General features: G+C 39.7%; 1 protein-coding gene across 4 annotated transcripts in view; it reads right to left on the reverse strand.

Moving 5' to 3' along the window:
- The window catches only part of veph1 (ventricular zone expressed PH domain-containing 1), a 264,411-nt gene that overhangs the window by 21,323 nt on the left and 222,457 nt on the right, over positions 1-20,631 (reverse strand). For all 4 annotated transcript variants that reach the window (XM_060834168.1, XM_060834169.1, XM_060834166.1 and 1 more), the window contains one exon: positions 2,468-2,585. In XM_060834168.1, the coding sequence (XP_060690151.1) occupies positions 2,468-2,585 (118 nt within the window). The remainder of the gene's footprint in view (positions 1-2,467; positions 2,586-20,631) is intronic.

The raw sequence follows: 20,631 nt of genomic DNA on the forward strand, positions 1-20,631 counted from the left end.
CTGATCTCTCTCCACAAATGCCGCCAGATGTGCTGAGTGTTACCAGCAATGTCCATTTTTGTCTCTGACTTCCAGCATCCACAGCTTTTTTTTTGTGTTTTCAAAATTGACAAAATCCTATTCCTGCGAACAAAAGATGCTGATGTATCAAGTTTATCACATGAAATTATTCAGCAAAGTAAAAAGGATTCAATTCAGGGCTGAAAATATTTACCAATAGGAGCCTTAGAAATATTTAAAGTCAATAGAGGCAGATATTCACAATTTAGAACTTCTGAGGACAGCAAAAACATTTCTGTATCATATGCGAACTATATGTGCTTCTTATTAAACTCTCTGAGTGTTACATTGATTCCTCAGCCCCTGGTTATTCAATAAAAGTTTACATACACAAGGACATTTCTCCTACATGGTGATCAAGGATGTTCAACACCTAATCTTCCTTTCAACATAATTTGTATTTCAGGAAGTGAAATGTCACTATGTAAATTAACTTAGAGAATCTTAGAATTCTATCTACAGTGATAATGAAGATACTCAACTTTTCAAACCAATGCTAACAGCGTGAAAGGATTATGTACTCAATCCCATTACATTCCATTTTTTAAAAAAAATCTATTCCTTTTCCATTCAAAAGATATTATGGATTCTGTTTTCACCACTATTTTTGAGCAGACAAACTGTGTATAGAAAAACTTGGTTGTTCTTTATTTGTTTTGTGATAAACATATATTAATATTGATCAGTTTATTGATTCATTGATCAGTGCAAATAACTTTTCTCAACAAAGGCAGCATGGTGCTCAGTGGTTAGCACCGCTGTTTCACAGTGCTGGGAACCTGGGGTTGATTCCACCCTCAGATGACTTGTCTGTGTGAAGTTTGCATATTCTTCCTGCATCTGAGATCTGAGTGAGTTTTCTCTGGGTGCTTTGATTCCCTTCCATAGTCCAAAGATGTACAGGTTAGTTGGATTGACCAGGCTAAATTGCCCTCAGTGTCCACGGATGTGCAGGCGACATGGATTAAACATGGGAAATGTAGGGTTAAAGGGATAGAGTTTCCATCTTGAGCTCTAATGGTTGAGTTTGCCCTGACCCAGGTGCATGGAGAGAGGTCTTTGGTGGGAGCCTCATGATATCTAAAACATAGAGAAGGTCAGTCAAGGGCAGTAATCCCTTCACCATTGCTGATACCTCAATCTCAGTAAAGTTTTGTCATTTGACAAGGTTTTGCATATGGGTATGTTGCACAGTGTTAAATCCTTAAGCTTCTGCTTATTGTTCTGTGTTACATAAATATTTTTCACTTCCACCACTCTCCCATCTAGGCCATTTTGCCTGTTGGGTCGGTGACCTTTTCAGTCATGACACATGGTAAGACAAGACTTAAAGCAGTCTTGTGAAAAATCTGTGAAACCGATGCAGCATTGATTTCAAGTCTACTTTGTGGTCTCTTGGTGGTTGGAAACAAGCTCCATTTGTTCGAAGGCCTGACAGATCACAAAGTGAACTGAACTGCTTCACCTGTATAGTCAATGATGTCTGCACGATGGGAAACCAACCCAAGCTGCAAACCTGAGACCAACATTGTGACTGGCCTCAGCTGTGAAGAAAGATGCACATTTGCTTGCCCCATCCTGACAAACAATGATAACCACAAAGCAGATAGGCACCACCTGCACCCTCCAACCCCAAACTTAAAATGAAGCATGGTGCGTCAGGTTACCAATGCAAATCAACACAAGTGTCTCAAATATTACAAAACGAACAGACCCATAACTCTCAAAGCCATCTGCCATCTGCAAATGATCATTTAACCAACAAAGGAATTGATTAAAAAAAATGGAATGGAACTTTTCATTGTGATACCCTCGCTCATAGAAATCATCTCCAAAGGAGCAAATGGAAAGTTTTAGAACAAGATCTTTGAAAAAATGCCTTTCACTTCAGCAAGAAAGCAGGTGAGAGTCTCACATTTAGATGTTTTTGTCTCCTCAATTGCAGGTTTCACTGGCAAGTTCTCAGAAGCTTGGGAAACCTGTGAACTCTCAAATTAAAGTCAAAACACCAGGTAAACTAGCTGCTAGCTGTTGATATATCTAAATTGTTAATTCCCTCTGAGAAGTTTTTTTGCATGCAGCATACCATGCTGCTGTTAAACGTAGAACTACATGGCTTGGAGCTGGATTCCCACCAGTTTACCAATGTTAGTGCTTTTAACCATGACACATTTGGTTTTTGAAGTTAAAATTATTCCCACCCCATATTTCCACCTTTTGTTTCCCCTTTTATAATTTTTTTGTCTAATTTGTCACTTTCCCCTACTCCATAACCTCTTAATGTTTTGAAAGTCTCCTTTCTGGTGCATTATTGAAAGCTTTCTGAAAATACGCTTCTTTTTTAAATGCAATTTTGCACATTTTTCAGGTAAGACTGAGGCACAATTCTCCATAATGTTGTTCTTACCTGTTGCCTTCTCAGGATTGTTGCACATGAAACACTGCCAGACTCCTGCTTTCTCACTGTAACCAAACAAGTCAAAAAACCTGACGTCCTCAAGATGCATCTGCAGTCTGTCCAGATCCTGTTTAAATATTTAATATTACAGTTTAGTATGTTAAATGCTTGTTTATAAAAATAACAAGGGCATCTTTAACAGTTTGCTTTCAGCTTGTTAATTCAGGAATTACTTGAACAATTTTCACAATTCTATTTCTTCTTTTTGAGGAGGAAAGAATCCATTCTTACTTATCACTTCATTTCTCATCAAACGTTTACAAGGTGAGCAACCAGCTTCAAGGGTTAAGCTGAAGCTCTGAATGGAAGATAAGCATCAATGGCCCAGACAAAAATCTGTGACATCATAAATCAGAATGTCTTAAACTGTTTCCCACTGTGACCCCATTTCGAGACATGAAAATTCTGGTGACCTTTCAATAAGAACTGGTGGAGTGAGGACCTTTTAGATTAGGTGCATTGCTGTTGTAAATGGATTTGAACTCTCTAGCATGTTGGCTCAGATTGTATGACACCAACATTTCAGCTTGTGATCTCATACGGGGATATTTTGCCATAAACTGTGTTTTCCATCTGGGAAACATCTTCGTGCAAACCCGATTACAACTGGAACAGCATTTAGAGGATGAATTAATTTTAAGAGTCCCAAGTCTGATATAACATTAAACAACTCTGCTTAAGTTACTGTAAAAACATTAAAGACTAAAATTTTAAATTGCTGAACAATATTATAGGGCAGCTGCACATTTCACATAAAGTGACTAGAAGTAATAGCTTTTCTGAGATCCTTCACAATTCTATCTCAATTCATATGAATAGGAAGGGTTGAGAGGGATATGGGTCAAGTGCTGGAAAATGGAACTAGATGAGGTTATGACATCTGATTGGCATCTATGACTTGGGCTGAAGAGTCTGTTTCCATGCTGCACATGTCTATGACTCTATGACAATTTAGACAATTTAGATCATGCTCTCCTGCAGACTTCATACTTTTTTTTGAATCAATAAATATTGTATAAACACTGGACCATTGGCAAAGTCTTTCAATGATCTGCCCTCATCCTTCTTGGCTGATGGTGAAACCTTTGACAAATCAAATGAATTCCTTCTATTGGGCCCACCTGTACAATCCTTGTTCTCAAGCAGTAGACAGCAAACAAGCATATGTTACAACTTTGCAATAAAAGGAAATTTCAAGTATTTCCATTACGTGACTGTATCAGCTCCAAGATATATTGCAGCAAGCCACCATAGCTCCTTTGACAGCATTTTTAAAACCCAAGAGGTTTACCGTTTAAAAGGACAAGGATAGCAGATACATTGGAACATCAACACCTACTTCTACTACAAGCCATTCAGCATCCTGACTTGGAATATATCACTGTTCCTTCACAGTCGCTGGATCAAAATCCTGGAATTCCCTCTCTAATGGTATTGTGGGCCAACCTACACCATGTTCACTGCTGTGGTTCAAGAAGGCAGCTCACCATCATCGTTTCAAGGGCAACTAGGGACAGGCAATAAATGCTGACCAGCCAACAATGCCCATGTTCCACTGTTGATTTAAAAATAATGCAGAATCAAGAAAGCACATTGAATGTTAGCCTCTATTACAAAGGGATTTGAGTAAGCAAGTTTTGCTACAAATTTACAGGAATCGATAAATTACATTTGGAGTATTGTCTACAGTTTTGGTCTCCTTAACTAAGGGAGGATATATTTACTTTGACTGTTTGGCAGTAAAACAAGATTGCTGAATGCAGCAAAATTGAATAGACTAGGTCTTTATTCCCCATAGTTTTGAATAAAAGGCTTGACTGAGATGAAGCTGGGAGGATAGTCCGAGCAAGTTTTGAGAAGATTTGTAGCTCAGGTGGATGTAGGTTTGCTCACTGAGCTGCAAGGTTCACTTTCAGATGTTTTGTCATCATACTAGGTAACATCATTAGTAAGCCTCTGGATGAAGCGCTGGTGGCATGGTCCACTTTCTATTTATGTATTTAGGTTTCATTTGGTTGGTTTGTCATTTCCTGTGATGACATCATTTCATGTAGTGATGTCATTTCCTGTTCTTTTTCTCATGGGGTGATAAATGGGATCCAAGTCAATGTGTTTGTTGATAGAGTTCCAGTTGGAATGCTATACTTCTAAGAATGTTCATGCTTGTCTCTGTTTGACTTGTTCTAGGATGGATGTGTCATCCTAGTTGAAGTGGTGTCCTCCCTTATCTGTATGTAAGGACACAGGTGAAAGTGGGTCATGTCTTTTTGTGGCTAGTTGATGTCCATGTATCTTGGTGGCTAGTTTTCTGTCTGTTTGTCCAATAATGTTTGTTACAGTTCTTGCAAGATATTTTGTAAATGACATAAGTTTCGTTTGTTGTCAGTATAGGGTTCTTCAAGTTCATTAGCTGCTGTTTTAGTGTGTTAGTGGGTTTGTGGGCTACCATGGTGCCAAGAGGTCTGAGTAGTCTGGCATTCAGTTCTGAGATGTCTTTGATGTAGAGGAGAGTTGCTCGGGTTTCTGGACATGTTTTGTCTGCTTGTTTGTATTTGTTGCTGAGAAATTGGCAGACTGTTCATTGGGTACTTGTTCTTTTTAAATACACCATATAGATGATTTTCCTCTGCTCTGCATAGTTCCTCTATGCTGCAGTGTATGGTGGCTTGTTGAAATAATATTCTAATGCAATTTCGTTTGTGGATGTTGGGATGATTGCTTCTGTAGTTCAGTATTTGGTCCGTATGTGTTGTTTTTCTGTAGATGCCAGTTTGAAGCTCCCCATTGGCTGTTTGCTCTACTGCGATATCAAGGAATCGGAGTTTGTTGTTGTTTTCCTCCTCCTTAGTGAATTTTATGCCAGTAAGGGTATTATTGATGGTCTTGAAGGTTTCCTCTAATTTGATTTGTGTAGTGATGACAAAAGTGTCATCCATGTAGCGGACCCAAAGTTTGGGTTGGATGGTTGGCAGAGCTGTTTGTTCGAGTCTCTGCATTATTGCTTTTGCCATTAACTCTGATATCGGAGATCCCATGGGAGTTCTGTCGGTTTGTCTGTCGGTTTTGTTGTTGAAGATGAAGTGGGTGGTAAGGCATAGGCACAGCAGCTTGACGATGTTGTCCTTACTAATGAGGTTGGTGGTGCTTGGTGCATGTGTCTTTGGTTCTTCTAATAATGTAGTCAGTGTTTCTTTGGCCAGGTTGATGTTGTTGGATGTAAACAGGGCTGTTACATTAAAGGATATCATTATTTTATCCTCTTCTTTCTTGGTGTCTTTGATGGGTCTTCAGGAATTCTTGGGTGGAGTGGAGTGAGTCTTCTACTAAGTGTTTTCGTTTTTGGTGTAGCTCCTTGAACAATCCCTAAGTTGGTGTTCCAGGTAGTGAGACCACAGATCTGAGGGGGGGCTCCTGGTTTGTGAACTTTTGGTAATCCGTAGAAGCATTGAATGTTGGATCCATCTGGTTTCATTTTTTGGAAGTCAGTCTTATTTATTTCTTCAGATTTCTAAAGTACCTTTGAGGCCTGTGATTTGGTGCTCTAGTTGTGGATAGTCTCTCTGGCTGAAGCAGGGATCAAACACGAACTTCCTTAGCACTTACTACTAAAGGGAAATGAATTCATCCAAATGATGGGAATTTTTGAAATTCTCTACCTGAGAAGATTTTGGATTCTCAGTCATTGAGTCAAAGATTGATAGATATTTAGATACTATAGCAGTGCCAAAGGATTCAGGGACAGGGCAGGAAGATGTAGCGGAGGTAGAAAATCACGAATGATCTTACTGAATGGAGAAGTAGGCACGAAGGACCAAATCCTATCCATGTTATTTACTGAATTTGGAGTTCAGTTTTCTCCCTGGATTTCAGGTCAGATGATCACTGCTATCACGCTAAACTTAATCGTGAATCCTAAAATTTGAGATGGAATGGAAATTGGCAGCATATATAAATGTTTGCTTTGACCACCAACTCCAAGTTTACAAAATAAACTCCTGCAGAAACTTTATTTGATAATTGCAATCGTGTTAAAGTGATTTAAGGTAAGCAGATATTGCTGTTAATCTTGTTGCCGAATTCAACTTAAATGTTCTCATTACTGTCTGTCACTCATTTGAATAGGCACAAAAGTTATGGTAGTATAGCAAATGATGAACAGTTTCTACAGTGAGCATGATTACACGCGTTTGTATTTAACGCATAAGTCAAGAGGCTTCGTAATGCCTTTATAGCCTCTGGCATCATGTAACCAAAGAAATGTAACTGCCAATTCACGAGTTACTCCTATATCTGACTGTAGAACAGTGTAGTCGACAGTGTAGTCATTCAAAGTGTTGATAAATTGGTTATGACATCACACAGCTCTTGCTGGAGCATGACCAATCAGTGGTGCAGCTCCGACCATGGCTATTCGTAATCACAGTTCTTAATTTTAATGTTTTTATGCCCTTTCTAATTAGCCATGCAAAATTGACAGAAAGGACCCTTTAAACTTGCAAAATGCTAAGTCTCTGCCAAGGTACTATGCACTGTACTATGTGAACTTTGGCACTGCGCAATATTGCAATGATCCAACCAACAAAGTTTATTTAATATTAACAATTTCCCAAGGGAACAGACATCATAGCACATACATCACCCATTTCTGCACTTGAGTCTGCCTCAGGCTAAGTGGTTAAAGTGAAGTCAGTACATGATGCCAACATGAGCATTCTCTAGTTGTTGTTGTCTGTTGGATGTTACAAGATCATATTAAATAGCTACTCCACAGAGATAGGGCTGAAATGGGAGTGACTGATTCTGGCTCTCCTCTTTGACCTTGCTCTGATAATCATTAGGCTTATGAAGCAATAAAGTATGCCTAAAGTTAAACCATAGTGACCACTTACTGTAGTGTTTAATGGTTTTTTTAAAAATCAACACTCACGAAGCTTAACACTTTCCAGGACAAAGTAGTCCACTTGATTGGCAACACATCCACAAGCACCCATTCCCTCTGTCACTGACATTCAGTTACAGCAGTGTGTACTGTCTTCCACTCTGGACTAGTGGGTCCTGAGGTGACTGAACAGGCTGCAGCTGGAACTGCACATCCTTCCACAAAGGAGTTAATTGGAGTTTAGAAAGGGAGTTGTGTGGGACTGAAATGCTCAGAGTTTCACCCACTCCTTCCACTGTTTGGTAATCTCCTAGGCTTTTTGGAGACCTTGAAATAGATGACATTTTTACAGTGGCTTCTTCTGTAGTTTGGAAGGTCTTGAGTAGGATATTTCCCTGAGTTGATGGGATATATACCGTTTTTTTCAGAGAGGCTTTGACCATGTCCTTGAAGTATATCCTTCCCCTCCTGGAAAGTGTTGCCATGACAAAGCTTGATGGAAATCTTGTATCAGATAAATGGATGATGGGCCCACCCACTGCATCCAATTGACAGTAACCAACACCTGGATGCTGGCCTGAAAGAGGACACTGAAATTGGGGGTGCCTTTCCTGTCACCATTGCTGCGATTATTCAAGAGATCTGAGGTGTCTGCTGTACATTGTTCAGGCCTACAGTGTGTACACAGGGGCAGGTAACTTATTGTTTTTTTAGATCATGAGCTTTGTACTGGTTTGAAGGTCTACATCATCAAGCACACTATTTGTCAGGTATTGTACTGTGTTGCCTGGCACATTGATGATTAAATTCAACATTAGAAACAATGTCTACAATCATTGAAAGGAGGCTCCAGGGATATAAGAATTCATCCATCTGGTCCGAAGCGTGCTGTGGATGATGATAGTCTGCAGTCAGTGTTGCAAGTTGGTTATAGAATGATAGAAGACCTTGTCTAACAGATGTTTATGAAAGGCCCAGTCTCTCATACATGTGAATGTGAAGAAGACAATTTGGAGCTCAGACTTAGTGTATATATACACATACATACACATGCCCTTACACACAAATATCATCTGTGCACTGCAGCATAATAAGCAGTTGGAATAGTCTTGATTTTGAACTGGAGCTGATACATACTGAGCAATGTCTTACCTATCCTGTAGAGAAGCTTCTTCCCACAGGAAGATTCAAGGATATGGGCTGCAGTAATGCACTAAGGAGGAGGAAAAAGAGGAGCATTGGCTCCAGCTTTAATTGGCTCCAGTTTGTACAATACATCAGGTCTGTAGTGAATCTACCCAGGAGGATCATAGTTTACATGTTACTGTGCAGCAGACAGGACAGTAATGAATTACTGAAAAGGGCCAAACTTGAGGAGGATGCCCCACAATCGCTCTGGGTTGACAGTGTCAGAGGACATTATGAAGTTGAAGGTGGTCATGGTCAAAGATTGTTGTCGCTGTCTGCACCTTTGGATTTGTCTTGCTCTGAAGATCATGCGCATTGTATCTTTTCATGGCTGGAAATGCATTTGGACTCTGGAAGAAGCTCCTCAGCCATTGGGAGAAGGTGACGGAAGAGGACTTTTGCAAGAACCTTCTACATGGCAGACAGTAGGGAGATCCCTTTGTAGTTAGCATAATCAATTATCCATTTTCTTGAAGATGGCCACAGTCACAGCAGTTTGGAGATCTGATGTGGAGAAATCTGGAGATTTCTTTTCTCCCTCCAGATGACAGAAATGAGGTTGAGTAATTGTGTCAAAAGTGCTTCTCTGTTGTATTTCAGTACTTCTGCAGGGATTCCAGCTGTGCCACTGGGTTATTCGGTCTGAGCTGTTGGATGGTTGCTTCAACTTCCCGTCTGATTGAGGTTTTGCTGAGATGGTGGAAAGTGCTTGAAAACACCCGCATCAAAGAGTGAAGCTCAGTTGTGAATCAGGGATCCACAAATTGTTCCTTCCAAATAATGCTGACTGCCTCTCAGTCTTTGATGACTTCTACAGTGTACTTAGCATTCAGAGTAATAGATCATCAAGTGCTCAGGCTTGTCTGCACTGAAGAATCTATGCATATGTCGGTGATTTGCTGCATTTCCTGTGTGTTTTCCACTCACCATCTTTTCTTTAGGCTATGGTTTATTTCATTTGACCTTGGCCTTCTCATGTTTTGCAGGCCTGCTTTCTTTCCTTTGGCTTTTGATTATGTTCCCAGTTCAAGAATGTCTTGTCAATGCAATTCAGTAGCTCCTGGATCTCTTATTTGTTCCTAATAGATCAGTGCTGATGTTTTCTGGTAGAGAAAACCAAAGTCTAGTGCTAATTGCGATAGATTGAAGGGCAGACCAGTCCACTGGACAATCTGTGGTTCCCGAAGAGGCCATGCTCTCCTCATTTTGTCAGAAGGATGATGACATTGCTGTTTGTCTTCCTTACACCTTCTTTGCCAAATCATACATTGGTGCTTCAATGTTGCATTGACCTGTGGAACCAATCTGAAGCCTATCTAACCTACACTATTCCATTTTCATCCATATGTTTATCCAATAACCATTTGAATGCCCTTAAAGTTGGTGAGTCTACTATTGTTGCAGGCAAGGCATTCCATGCCCCTACTACTCTCTGAGTAAAGAGATTGACTAGCATTGAAATCACAGACAGTATCAGTTTGTTTCCCTATGGGACCAGGAATAATGATTGATCAAGGTTGGAGTAGAATTCCTCTTTAGTCTCATCCATTGCTTCTATGGAGTGGTATATGTACTGATGACTGTGGCATGCAGCTTCTGGATTATGGTAAGCCAAAGTGATATGAGTCACTTGGTTATCCCACATGGAAGGCTCATTGAGATGAATAACTGGTTTCTTTTTTTTAAACAGCAAAATCAAAGCCATGGAATCATCAACCTTCTACAGATTTATTTCCTCTTCAGGAAAGTGCATCCACTGCCACGCTGTTCTTTGAGCTGACCTTGTGCCCACTACATTTTGCTGTAGGCAGCAATGTTAATGTCACAGCCTGGCATTTCCTGGCTTATGATAGTTGCAATGTTCAGGTGTGTGACTGCTGGGGCTGCCTGTTCCAGGTACATGTACATTTTCACAAACTTTACAGAATTCATTAAGTTTAACCTAACAAGTACAAAATGAATGATACTTAATAAAAATGATTTTCAACCAATCCACTTTGGAATACCAGCTTGCATTTCAGGTTGACTAGGCACATGTCTCTTGTCCTTTCCTGTTAACTTCTGTCTTTTCTGCTGCCCACTAACTCAAGGAGAAGCACTGTTAACCCTTCCTCATTCCTCATTCCTGTGTATTCACTAATTAGCTTTTCAATCCATGGCCTCGCAAAATAGTATATGTTCAATTCCTCACTGGTTTCTCTCAAAGTGATGATGATCCATTGATTTCACTTCCTTTTAGCCCAATTGATCCTTGAAATGACAATCACATCTCTTTTATCACAGTTTGTCTCTATTAACGTAATAACATCAATCTCTACTAAGATAATGTGATATCAGTCGAACAATTTATATGCCTGCTTAGAGTATGATGTGCCACCCATTTGTTTCTTCATATCATCCCAAACACTCCAATTGACATAAATAAATATTCTCTAAAACCCAATGGTGGCCTTTAATAATAGAACCATTGATGACCTCTCAAGAGCTGTTGTCAACTAAAGCAAATTAGAGTTCAAAACAGCCACACAAACTGACATAAATAGGTCTGTTACACATTATTACAAAACAAAACAATTTTATAATTTGTCTGTGCCTTTGAGTAAAAATATTTTACATCAAAGCATTTTCACATTTGTTAGCTGATGTTTACATTAGAGATATAAAAACAATAATAAACTATAAACTAATGATATTACTTCGGACATGGGTGATTATCTTGACTTTCTTACAACTCGCCACAACCAATCAAAAATAATCAAATTCTTCACCTGATTCAGTAAGGGGGTGGTAGATGACAGCTGAGTGGTATTAGCAATAGATTATTAATCCTGAGACCCAGGTTTGAATCCTGCCAAGGCAGATGGTGGAGTTTTAATTCCATTTTAAAAATCTGAAACTCACAGTCTAATAATGACCATGCAATAGTTGTCAACTGTCAGAAAAATCCATCTAATTCACTAATGTCCATTTGGAAGAAAATCTACCATCCTCACTGGTCGGGCCTACATGTAACTCAAGACCCACAGCAATCTAATTGGCTCATAATTATTGCCTGGGCAACTAGGGATGGGGAATAAATGCTGGCTTAGTCAGTGACACTCTCATCCCATGAAGGAATTAAAAAAAAGACAATATTACTGAAAACTCAATCAATCTTATAAGGTCATGATGGTTCAGGACCCACCCAAACTTCATATTGAGGGGACATAGATGCCAGGAGAAAGTGAGGACTGCAGATGCTGGAGATCAGAGCTGAAAATGTGTTGCTGGAAAAGTGCAGCAGGTCAGGCAGCATCCAAAGAGCAGGAAAATCAACATTTCGGGCATGAGCCCTTCTTCAGGAATGAGCTTCTTCGGGCATGAGCCCTTCCTGAAGAAGGGCTCATGCTTGAAACGTTGATTCTCCTGCTCTTTGGATGCTGCCTGACATAGATGCCAATTTGGAAGTTTATTTTTAATGTGGAATGGCTGCTGAACACAGACTACCTTGTTATGGGCAGAGTAAGATCTTTGTCCAATGGCAGGGGTAGCCAAAATCATTGGAGATCACACTCCACTGCACAGACTGGGATTGACACACACACATGTTATTGTCCCTAACTCAACCTCTATCCTAGCTGCTAGCAGTCTGACTTACTTGTTGATTGGCACTGAAGCGGAGTGGGTGGTCCATATCAAGCAGCCTTTGCATGATCAAGAAAAACTCATTGCTACCATAGCAAGAGGCTGCAAATCTTTAGAAGTTTCAAATCCTCTCCTTGTGCTGATGACACCATCTATAATTTCCTGACATAAAATTTCAAGTTCTGGGTTTCCCTTTCCTTCCTGTCCTCTCCTCTCTGTCACTGATTGATGTATAATTCTACATGTCAAGTAAAAATGCAAAGCTAAACTGACCTTTACTAATTTGTTAAATCTGGCTCAGCGTATAGTGTGTCCTATCTTAAGGCAAACAAGCTGTGGGTGCAACAAAGAATGTTAACCTACTGCCTGAAGAAAACCAAAAGCTGCAGTGAAATGATATGGGTTCCATTGCATTCATTTGCCTGGGTAATTTGCTCAATGTCAGCAAATTTCTTCTGCATTCTGACTTCACTTCTCATTACAGACACAGGAGTGACACATCAATCTGGATTTCTGCTCCAAGACCCTCATACTAGATGTATAAGTCAGTGAGCTGACAGAAGAAAATGTCTGGGTATTTGAACACTATGCAGTTTCAATAACTGTGTGCATTAAGAAAACATTTATTAACAGTGTTTTATTTTATTCCTGCTGGCAGTTTGATTCCAATAACCCCTTGGGCAAATTCTTCACCAACAGAGTGGTATCAATGCTGGTACCAATGAAATTCTGAGAGGGCATTTAGGAGACGAGAAGGAGCTAATCATGAAAGGATGCCAGGGTGCACAACCATCTCATCTCATCCATGGAGTTCAGGTCTTTTGTCCACATTTGGACAATGTTGTTTTCCATGTACAAAGACAGCAGGTTTTAGTGTCATACAATATGCCAAGCTGAATATCAGCTGTTGCATGAACAAATATTATTTAAAAGTTTTTTTGTTCAAACAGTAAATAAAGTGTGTTTTCTTGATAAGGGCTGCAATCCTTGCCCCCCCACCCCCATCCCGACATTCCATTCTCCAAATTTGTTTTACTCGCTACAGCTGTCTCATTGGGATTGTAAAGGAATTTACTAGAATTTTGGTTTCCCTCACCATTGATGGAAGTGACACAGGGAGGTAACTTCATATTATGGAAAAGAAAGGCTGCTAGCAGTGATTGTCATTTGTCTTAACAATAACATTATTTGGAACAACACAGAGTGAAGGAATTAGTTCATCAAAGAAACTGACAAGACATTTTTCTCCTGTAATAACATCTTAATTATCTGATTTATTCACATAGTTCTGCCTTTAAGTATGAAATCTAACCAAATTACTTGATCCTAATAGAGGAATTACAGAGTCTCAGTGTACAGAACATGTGCAAATTCTTGCCTCAAGAAAGTCTTAACTGTCTTTGTAAATTACACAAAGATGATAAAATAATATATGGTTGAGATATCTGCAGTAATTTGCTTTTATTATGGTTGAGATGAATTTATTTTTGTGCCATTATGGATCTTTATAAAACTTCATGCATGACTATATAAGTTTATGTCATGAGATATTTCAATTGTTCACTTATTCATAACTTTTTTTAAAGAATTCAGTTTCCTGAACTGGGAAACCTATTGGCAGTTGATATTAAAGAGCTGGCTGCTAAAGAACCCCTGGAGATAATACTGATGTAATCCAATATAAGCATTCGCTGAGTATCATCTGGAAATGTTCTAGGAACTGGCATAGATTCAAGAACATGGTGAAATGTTGCAAAATCAATAGTACTCAAAAGTTACCTTGTCCTTAAAAAGTAATTTGTGTTATGCAATCACTACATCTTTTAGAAGAAAAATCCCATTTTAGCACAACAGTACAAACTGTAATTAGTAAAATACAGGAAAAATATGAATCTACTAATATACCCATCTGTTTGCATGCAGTTTTGTACAGTTATTTTGTTAAATTTTCACTGCAAAAATAGTGTTTTTCTTCCTGAGTGAATTAGACTCTCATTTAATGCTTACATTTAATACTTTTGAATACTGTGACATTTTCAACCATAAAGAAGATAGAAGCTCTTCAATTGCTTGAAGCAATATCACAAGCATCTGATTATAAGTTGCACCACCTCTTATAATTTCTAAAATTAATCAAAATTTATGCAAATAAATTAGTTCCCTATATCAAATGCTTTACTTTCTCTTATCTCTGTACTGAGTAGATGCAAACTCAAGTTCTGACCATTAACCTTGTAAACAAATTAGTGAATTTGAAATGGGCCGGGAGATAAAGTCTGAAATATATATTTGCGGACCCAAACCTGCCTCCCAATCATCACTTCCAGCTTAAACTGAGGCTGGAAACTGGGTAGGTACCAACCCATTTCAAGCAGCAGGTTGAAGCTTTAAGTATGATGATACAACTGTGAACCTCATTGTCTTCGGGCCTGTAGCTTTGCTGTCAGCCAGGTTTCCTGGATGTCAGGTAACTTAGCAGCTTTATCTACACAGGATCAATAGATTTGGGAAATTAATGCCTTCACACATATCTCTGGGTGTTTGCTGGAGAAATCTCCCTATTAGGGCAATGGCAATAAGATGTTCTCTAAGGCCTCTGGATTTGATTCCCCATCCTACTCCTTGAGGCATCTGATTCCCCCTGGGCCTCCAATTCTCTCCCAGCTTTTAAATACCAATGTCCGCCAAGGACAAGACCAGCAATGAATTAAGAGCATAGAGTAAATTGGTTTGATCGAACAGCCATTACCAAGTTAAAAGCAAAATACTGTGGATGCTGGAAATCTAAAACAGAATCAGAATGTTGGAGAATCTCAGCAGATCTCATAGAATTTGTGGAGAGAGGAACAGATTTAATGTTTCGAGTCTGATATGACTCTTTTTCAGAACATTGAGAGATGTAGCTGACTTTTCAATGGTCTGTGGGAGCAAGTCCAGAGTGGAGAGCTGGGTCAGGAAAATGGAAATAAAATCATGTCAGCTGGTCACATGACTGTCTTCATAGAATATCCAGCATGTTGAGGTGAAGACAAAGATGGATATGTGCTTGCACAAGGTGGGTGAACAATGAAACCCATCAAGGGTACTATCCTGACAAATGGATTTTCCAGCTGACATACCCTCTAATGGTCATCTGCAAAAGAGTGGTGGCTTTCAGTGTCAGGTTTTGTAGACATCAGTATCTCTCGTCAATGTGGATGGCAACAGTCCAAAGCTCACCCACAAATGTCTTAGTGCCCATTACTGTGGGGTCGTTCCTCCTCATACCTGAAGGCCCTCACGCTTTAGCGCTCGTATTTACCTTTTCTGTGACTGGAAAAGGGGATGGTAGGTGCCTTCTCACCTCCTCATACTTCGTCAGTGTCCACCTCGGGTGGTGAGGTTGGCAACCTAAGACAGTTGAATACCATCCTAATGGATCCCAGCTACGGGTCCATTCACCTCAATTGGACAGAGTTCCAAGAGGTAGCCACTTTCTTGACCACATGGAGAACATCCATCCTTTTTCAGATAACCTCATTCCAATTTGAATGCATCAGTTGATCTGCCTCCACTACACACTCAGGCAGAGCATTCCAGACCTTAATGACTCATTGAGTGAAAAATAAATTTTTTCATATTGCTTTCACTCCTTTTGTCAATTTCTTTATATTTGCACGCCCTGGTTCTCAATCATTCATGAATGGGAACAGTTTCTTCCCATTTCTTCTGTACAGAACCCTCATGATTTTGAAGTTTAAGCTGAGAGGAGAAAGATTTAAGAGGGATCTGGGTTTTTGTTTTGCATGAGGTGATGCATTTATAGATTGACCTGCCAGAAGAAGTGAGAGAGACGGGTACCATTATGACAGTTAAAAGACATTTAGATAGGTACATGAACAGGAATGCTTTAGAGGGATATAGGCCAAACACAGGCAAATGGGACTAGCTCAGTTTAGAATACCTGGCTGGCATGGATGGTCAGACCGAAGGGTCTGTTTCCATGCTGTATGGCTCAATGACTACATCGAACATTTCTCTTCTCAGCCATCTCGTTTTCAAGGTAAACAATCCCAACTTCATAAGTCAAGTTCCTCATCCATTCTTGTGAATCTTTTCTGCACTCCTTCACATACTTCCTCAAGTGCGGCACCCAGAACTAGATGCAATATTTCAGCCAGGCAGAACCAATGCGACATATATGTCCGTCTTGCAACCTTTGCATTTGTACTCAATGTCCCTATTATAAATGCCTCAGATAATGTGTGCTTTGTTTACTATTCTGTCAGCCTGTTCAGTCACCTTCAATGATTTAGGTACATATGCATCCAGGACAAAGAGTCATAGAATCATAGAGATGGAAACAGACCCTTTGGTCCAACCTGTCCATGCCGACCAGATATCCCAACCCAATCTAGTCCCACCTGCCAGTATCCAGCCCATATCCCTCCAAATCCTTCCTATTCATATACCCATTCAAATGCCTTTTAAATGTTGCAATTGTACCAGCCTCCACCACTTCCTCTGGCAGTTCATTCCATACATGTACCACCCTCTGCATGAAAGAGTTGCCCCTTAGGTCTCTTTTATATCTTTCCGCTCTCACCCTGAACCTATGCCCTCTAGTTCTGGACTCCCCCACTCCAGGGAAAAGACTTTGTCTATTTCTCCTATCCATGCCCATCATAATTTTGTAAACCTCTATAAGATCACCTGCCCAGCCTCCGATGTTCCAGGGAAAACAGTTCCAGCCTGTTCAGCCTCTCCCTGTAGCTCAAATCCCCCAAGCCTGGAAACATCCTTGTCAATTTTTTCTGAACATTTTCAAGTTTCACAACATCTTTCCGATAGGGAGGAGACCAGAATTGCATGCAATATCCCAAGAGTGGCCTAACCAATGTCCTGTACAGCTGCAACATGACCTCCAAACTCCTGTACTCAATACTCTGACCGATAAAGGAAAGCATTCCAAACGCCTTCTTCACTATCCTATCTGTCTGAACTCCACTTTAAAGGAGCTATGAACCTGCACGCCAAGGTCTCTTTGTTCAGCAGCACTCCTTAGGATCTTACCATTAAGTGTATAAGTCCTGCTAAGATTTGCTTTCCCAAAATGCAGCACTTCGCTTCTATCTGAATTCAACTCCATCTGCCACTTCTCAGCTATTGGCCCATTTGATCAAGATCCTGTAGTAATCTGAGGTAATCCTCTTCGCTGTCCACAACATCTCCAATTTTGATGTCATCTGCAAACTTACTAACTGTACCTCTTATGCTCGCATCCAAGTCATTTATATAAATGACAAAAAGTAGAGGGCCCAGCACCGATCCTTGTGGCACACCACTGGTCACAGGCCTCCAGTCTGGAATAAAAACCCTCCATCACCACCCTCTGTCTTCTACCTTTGAGTTAGTTCTGTAGCCAAATGGCTAGTTCTCCCTGTATTCCGTGAGATTTAATCTTGCGAACCAGTCTCCCATGGGGAACCTTGTTGAACAATTTACTGAAGTTCATATAGATGACATCTACCACTCTGCCCTCATCAATGCTCTTTGTTACTTCTTCAAAAAACTCAATTAAATTTGTGAGACATGATTTCCCATGCATAAAGCCATGTTAACTCTCCCTAATCAATCCTTGCCTTTCCAAATACATGTACATCCTGTCCCTCAGGATTCCCTCCAACAACCTGCCCACCACCGACGTCAGGCTCACTGGTCTATAGTTCCCTGGCTTGTTCTTACCACCCTTCTTAAACAGTGGCACCATGTTAGCCAACCTCCAGTCTTCCGGCACCTCACCTGTGACTATCAATGATATAAATATCTCAGCAAGAGACCCAGCAATCACTTTCCTAGCTTCCCGCAGAGTTCTAATCAGGTCCTTGGGATTTATCCACCTTTATGTGTTTCAAGACATCCAGCACTTCTACCTCTGTAATATGGACATTTTGCAAGATGTCGCCATCTATTTCCCGACATGCAAAACTTCCATATCGTTTTCCACAGTAAACACTGATACAAAATACTCGTTTAGTATCTCCCCCATTTTACATGCTGCCCTTGCACCCACTTTTGATTTAAAGTCTTTACTTTAGATTTGTCCACATATTGCACTAACTTGTTTATGTCCTCTTGAAGTTGTACACTAGCTTCCTCACAGTTCATTATATCTCCCAAAGTTTATATCTTCCATAAACTTCACAATAATGGATTCTACACTGAAGTCTGGGTTACTAATATACATTAGGAAAAACAATGGTCCCAATACAGACTGATAAGGAACTCCATTACAAAGCTTCCTCTAGTTCACTACATAACAACTAGGCCCATCTTGTGGCACAGTGGCTTTGTCCCTACCCCTATACTGGGAGACCTAGGTTCTAAATCCTAACTGCTCCAGAGGTGTGTAATAACATCTCTAAACAGTTTGATTAGAAAATGGACTAAATTTTAAAAAAATTAATCACTACTCCGTTTCCTATCCCTCTGCCAGCTTTACATCCATGTTTCTACTGTTATTTTTATTTCAAGAGCTATAACTTTGCTCACAAATCTACTGCATAGTACTGCATCAAACACATTTTAGAAACACGTTTCATGATATAAACTGCATTGCTCTCATTAAATTAATTAATTAACTTTAATTAATCCTGTTTTCTTATGTAAAATTATATCTAATTTTCTTTATTTCCCTTCCAAACAACTCCTGTAAGTTAGTTATTATACAGGCCATGGTGAGGCCACACCTAGAATATTGTGTGCAGTTTTGGTCTCCTTTTCTGAGGGAGGATGCTCATTCTCCTGAAGGAGTGCAGCGAAGGTTTACCAGGTTGATTCCAAGGTTGACAAGACTCATGTATGAGGAGCGATCAATGAGGTTAGGATTATTTTCGTTGGAGTTTGGATGAATCGGAGGAACCTCATAGAAGCTAATAAAATTCTATCAGGACGAGACAGGTTAGATGCCAGGAGGATGTTCCCGATGATGGGTGTGACCAGAACCGGGGTCACAGTCTGAGGATTCGGAGTAGACCATTCAGGATGGAGATGAGGAGACAATTCTTCACCCAAAGAGTGGTGAGCCTGTGGAATTCATTACCACAGGAAGTAGTTGATGCCAAAGCATTGAATATATTCAAGAGGCAGCTAGATATAACACTTGGAGAGAATGGGATTAAAGGTTATGGGAGAAAGCAGGATTAGGTTATTGAGTTGGATGATCAGCCATGATTGCGATGAATGGTGGACCAGGCTTAAAGGGCCAAATGGCTTCCTCCAGCTCCTATCTTCTATGTTTCTATGTTTCTACTTTAAACTAGATTTCCTATTCAGAAAAGCCTGCTGGCTTTCTTTAATTAACTTGCAGCGGTCTGTTTAACTATTATTATTTTCCTGAATTACTGTTTCTAATGAGAAAGGACAATCCCTTAGAAGATAAAGATGGAAATTTAGTCTAAGTAGAGCTAAGAAATAACTAATGGAAGAGTTTACAGACTTTAACAGTATCTATTGTTTGGAACAAAACATATATCAATTAAAGGAGCATGTAACATGCATAATGCCAGAATTGTGAGGGCCATGAAACAGAATATAGATTGGGAAAACCAAATTGCAAAAGCAACTTACAATGCACTGGGACAGTTTTCCAAAATAATTTATTGAAGCATCGGCTGGGAAACTTTAATTAATCCTGTTTTCTTATGTAAAATTATATATAATTTTCTTAATTGAAAAAGATTCTCGGGGGAAAGAGTGGCCATAATTTTAATGAGGTTCTCAATCCACAAAATTATCTTTTTATTCCTACTGTTTTTAAATCTATAAATCAATATTCAATTCATGCTCATCTATTATCTCCAATCTCATGAACTTTAATCTTTTGTAATGACTTTGAAAACCCAAATATATTACATACATTGGTTTTTCATCATTTATCTGTTATCATAAACTTAATAACAAATTCAAATGTCTTCCCCACTACTGTTCTGTCTATGGACATTACGGGATATGGGGATCAGCTGGGAAATTGCAGTTGACATAAAAGATTAGAGCAGATTCCAGGTGCCTCGTACCCTCCTCCTGCTCTTATTTTGTATTTTCATATTGTTAAGGCAGCTTCATATTTAAGAATTTTTGTGGACTTGAGTTTGAAAGATTGCAGATACTTGAATCAGAGTTTTGTTTGAAAGAGGCTACCGAAAGGATATTGAAAAAAAGGCATTTTTTAGTAGTCACATGTCTTGTGATAACTTTCTGTAACTGGTACCTTCTGCCTGGTCTATGGCGCAAAGGATCGAGTTTCTCCTTTTGATATGGTTTCAAGTAGTTGGGAAGAAGCCTTCTGAGAGAAAGAATCTTCTCAGCTCAGTTCTCCTGTTCTGAAAAACAGCTCTTGCCGTGGGCCTAGCGTGGTATCTGGAAGCCTGGTCTACTTGCTCCT

This window comes from Hemiscyllium ocellatum, chromosome 13 (genome assembly GCF_020745735.1).
Source record: "Hemiscyllium ocellatum isolate sHemOce1 chromosome 13, sHemOce1.pat.X.cur, whole genome shotgun sequence".
Lineage (NCBI taxonomy): Eukaryota > Metazoa > Chordata > Chondrichthyes > Orectolobiformes > Hemiscylliidae > Hemiscyllium > Hemiscyllium ocellatum.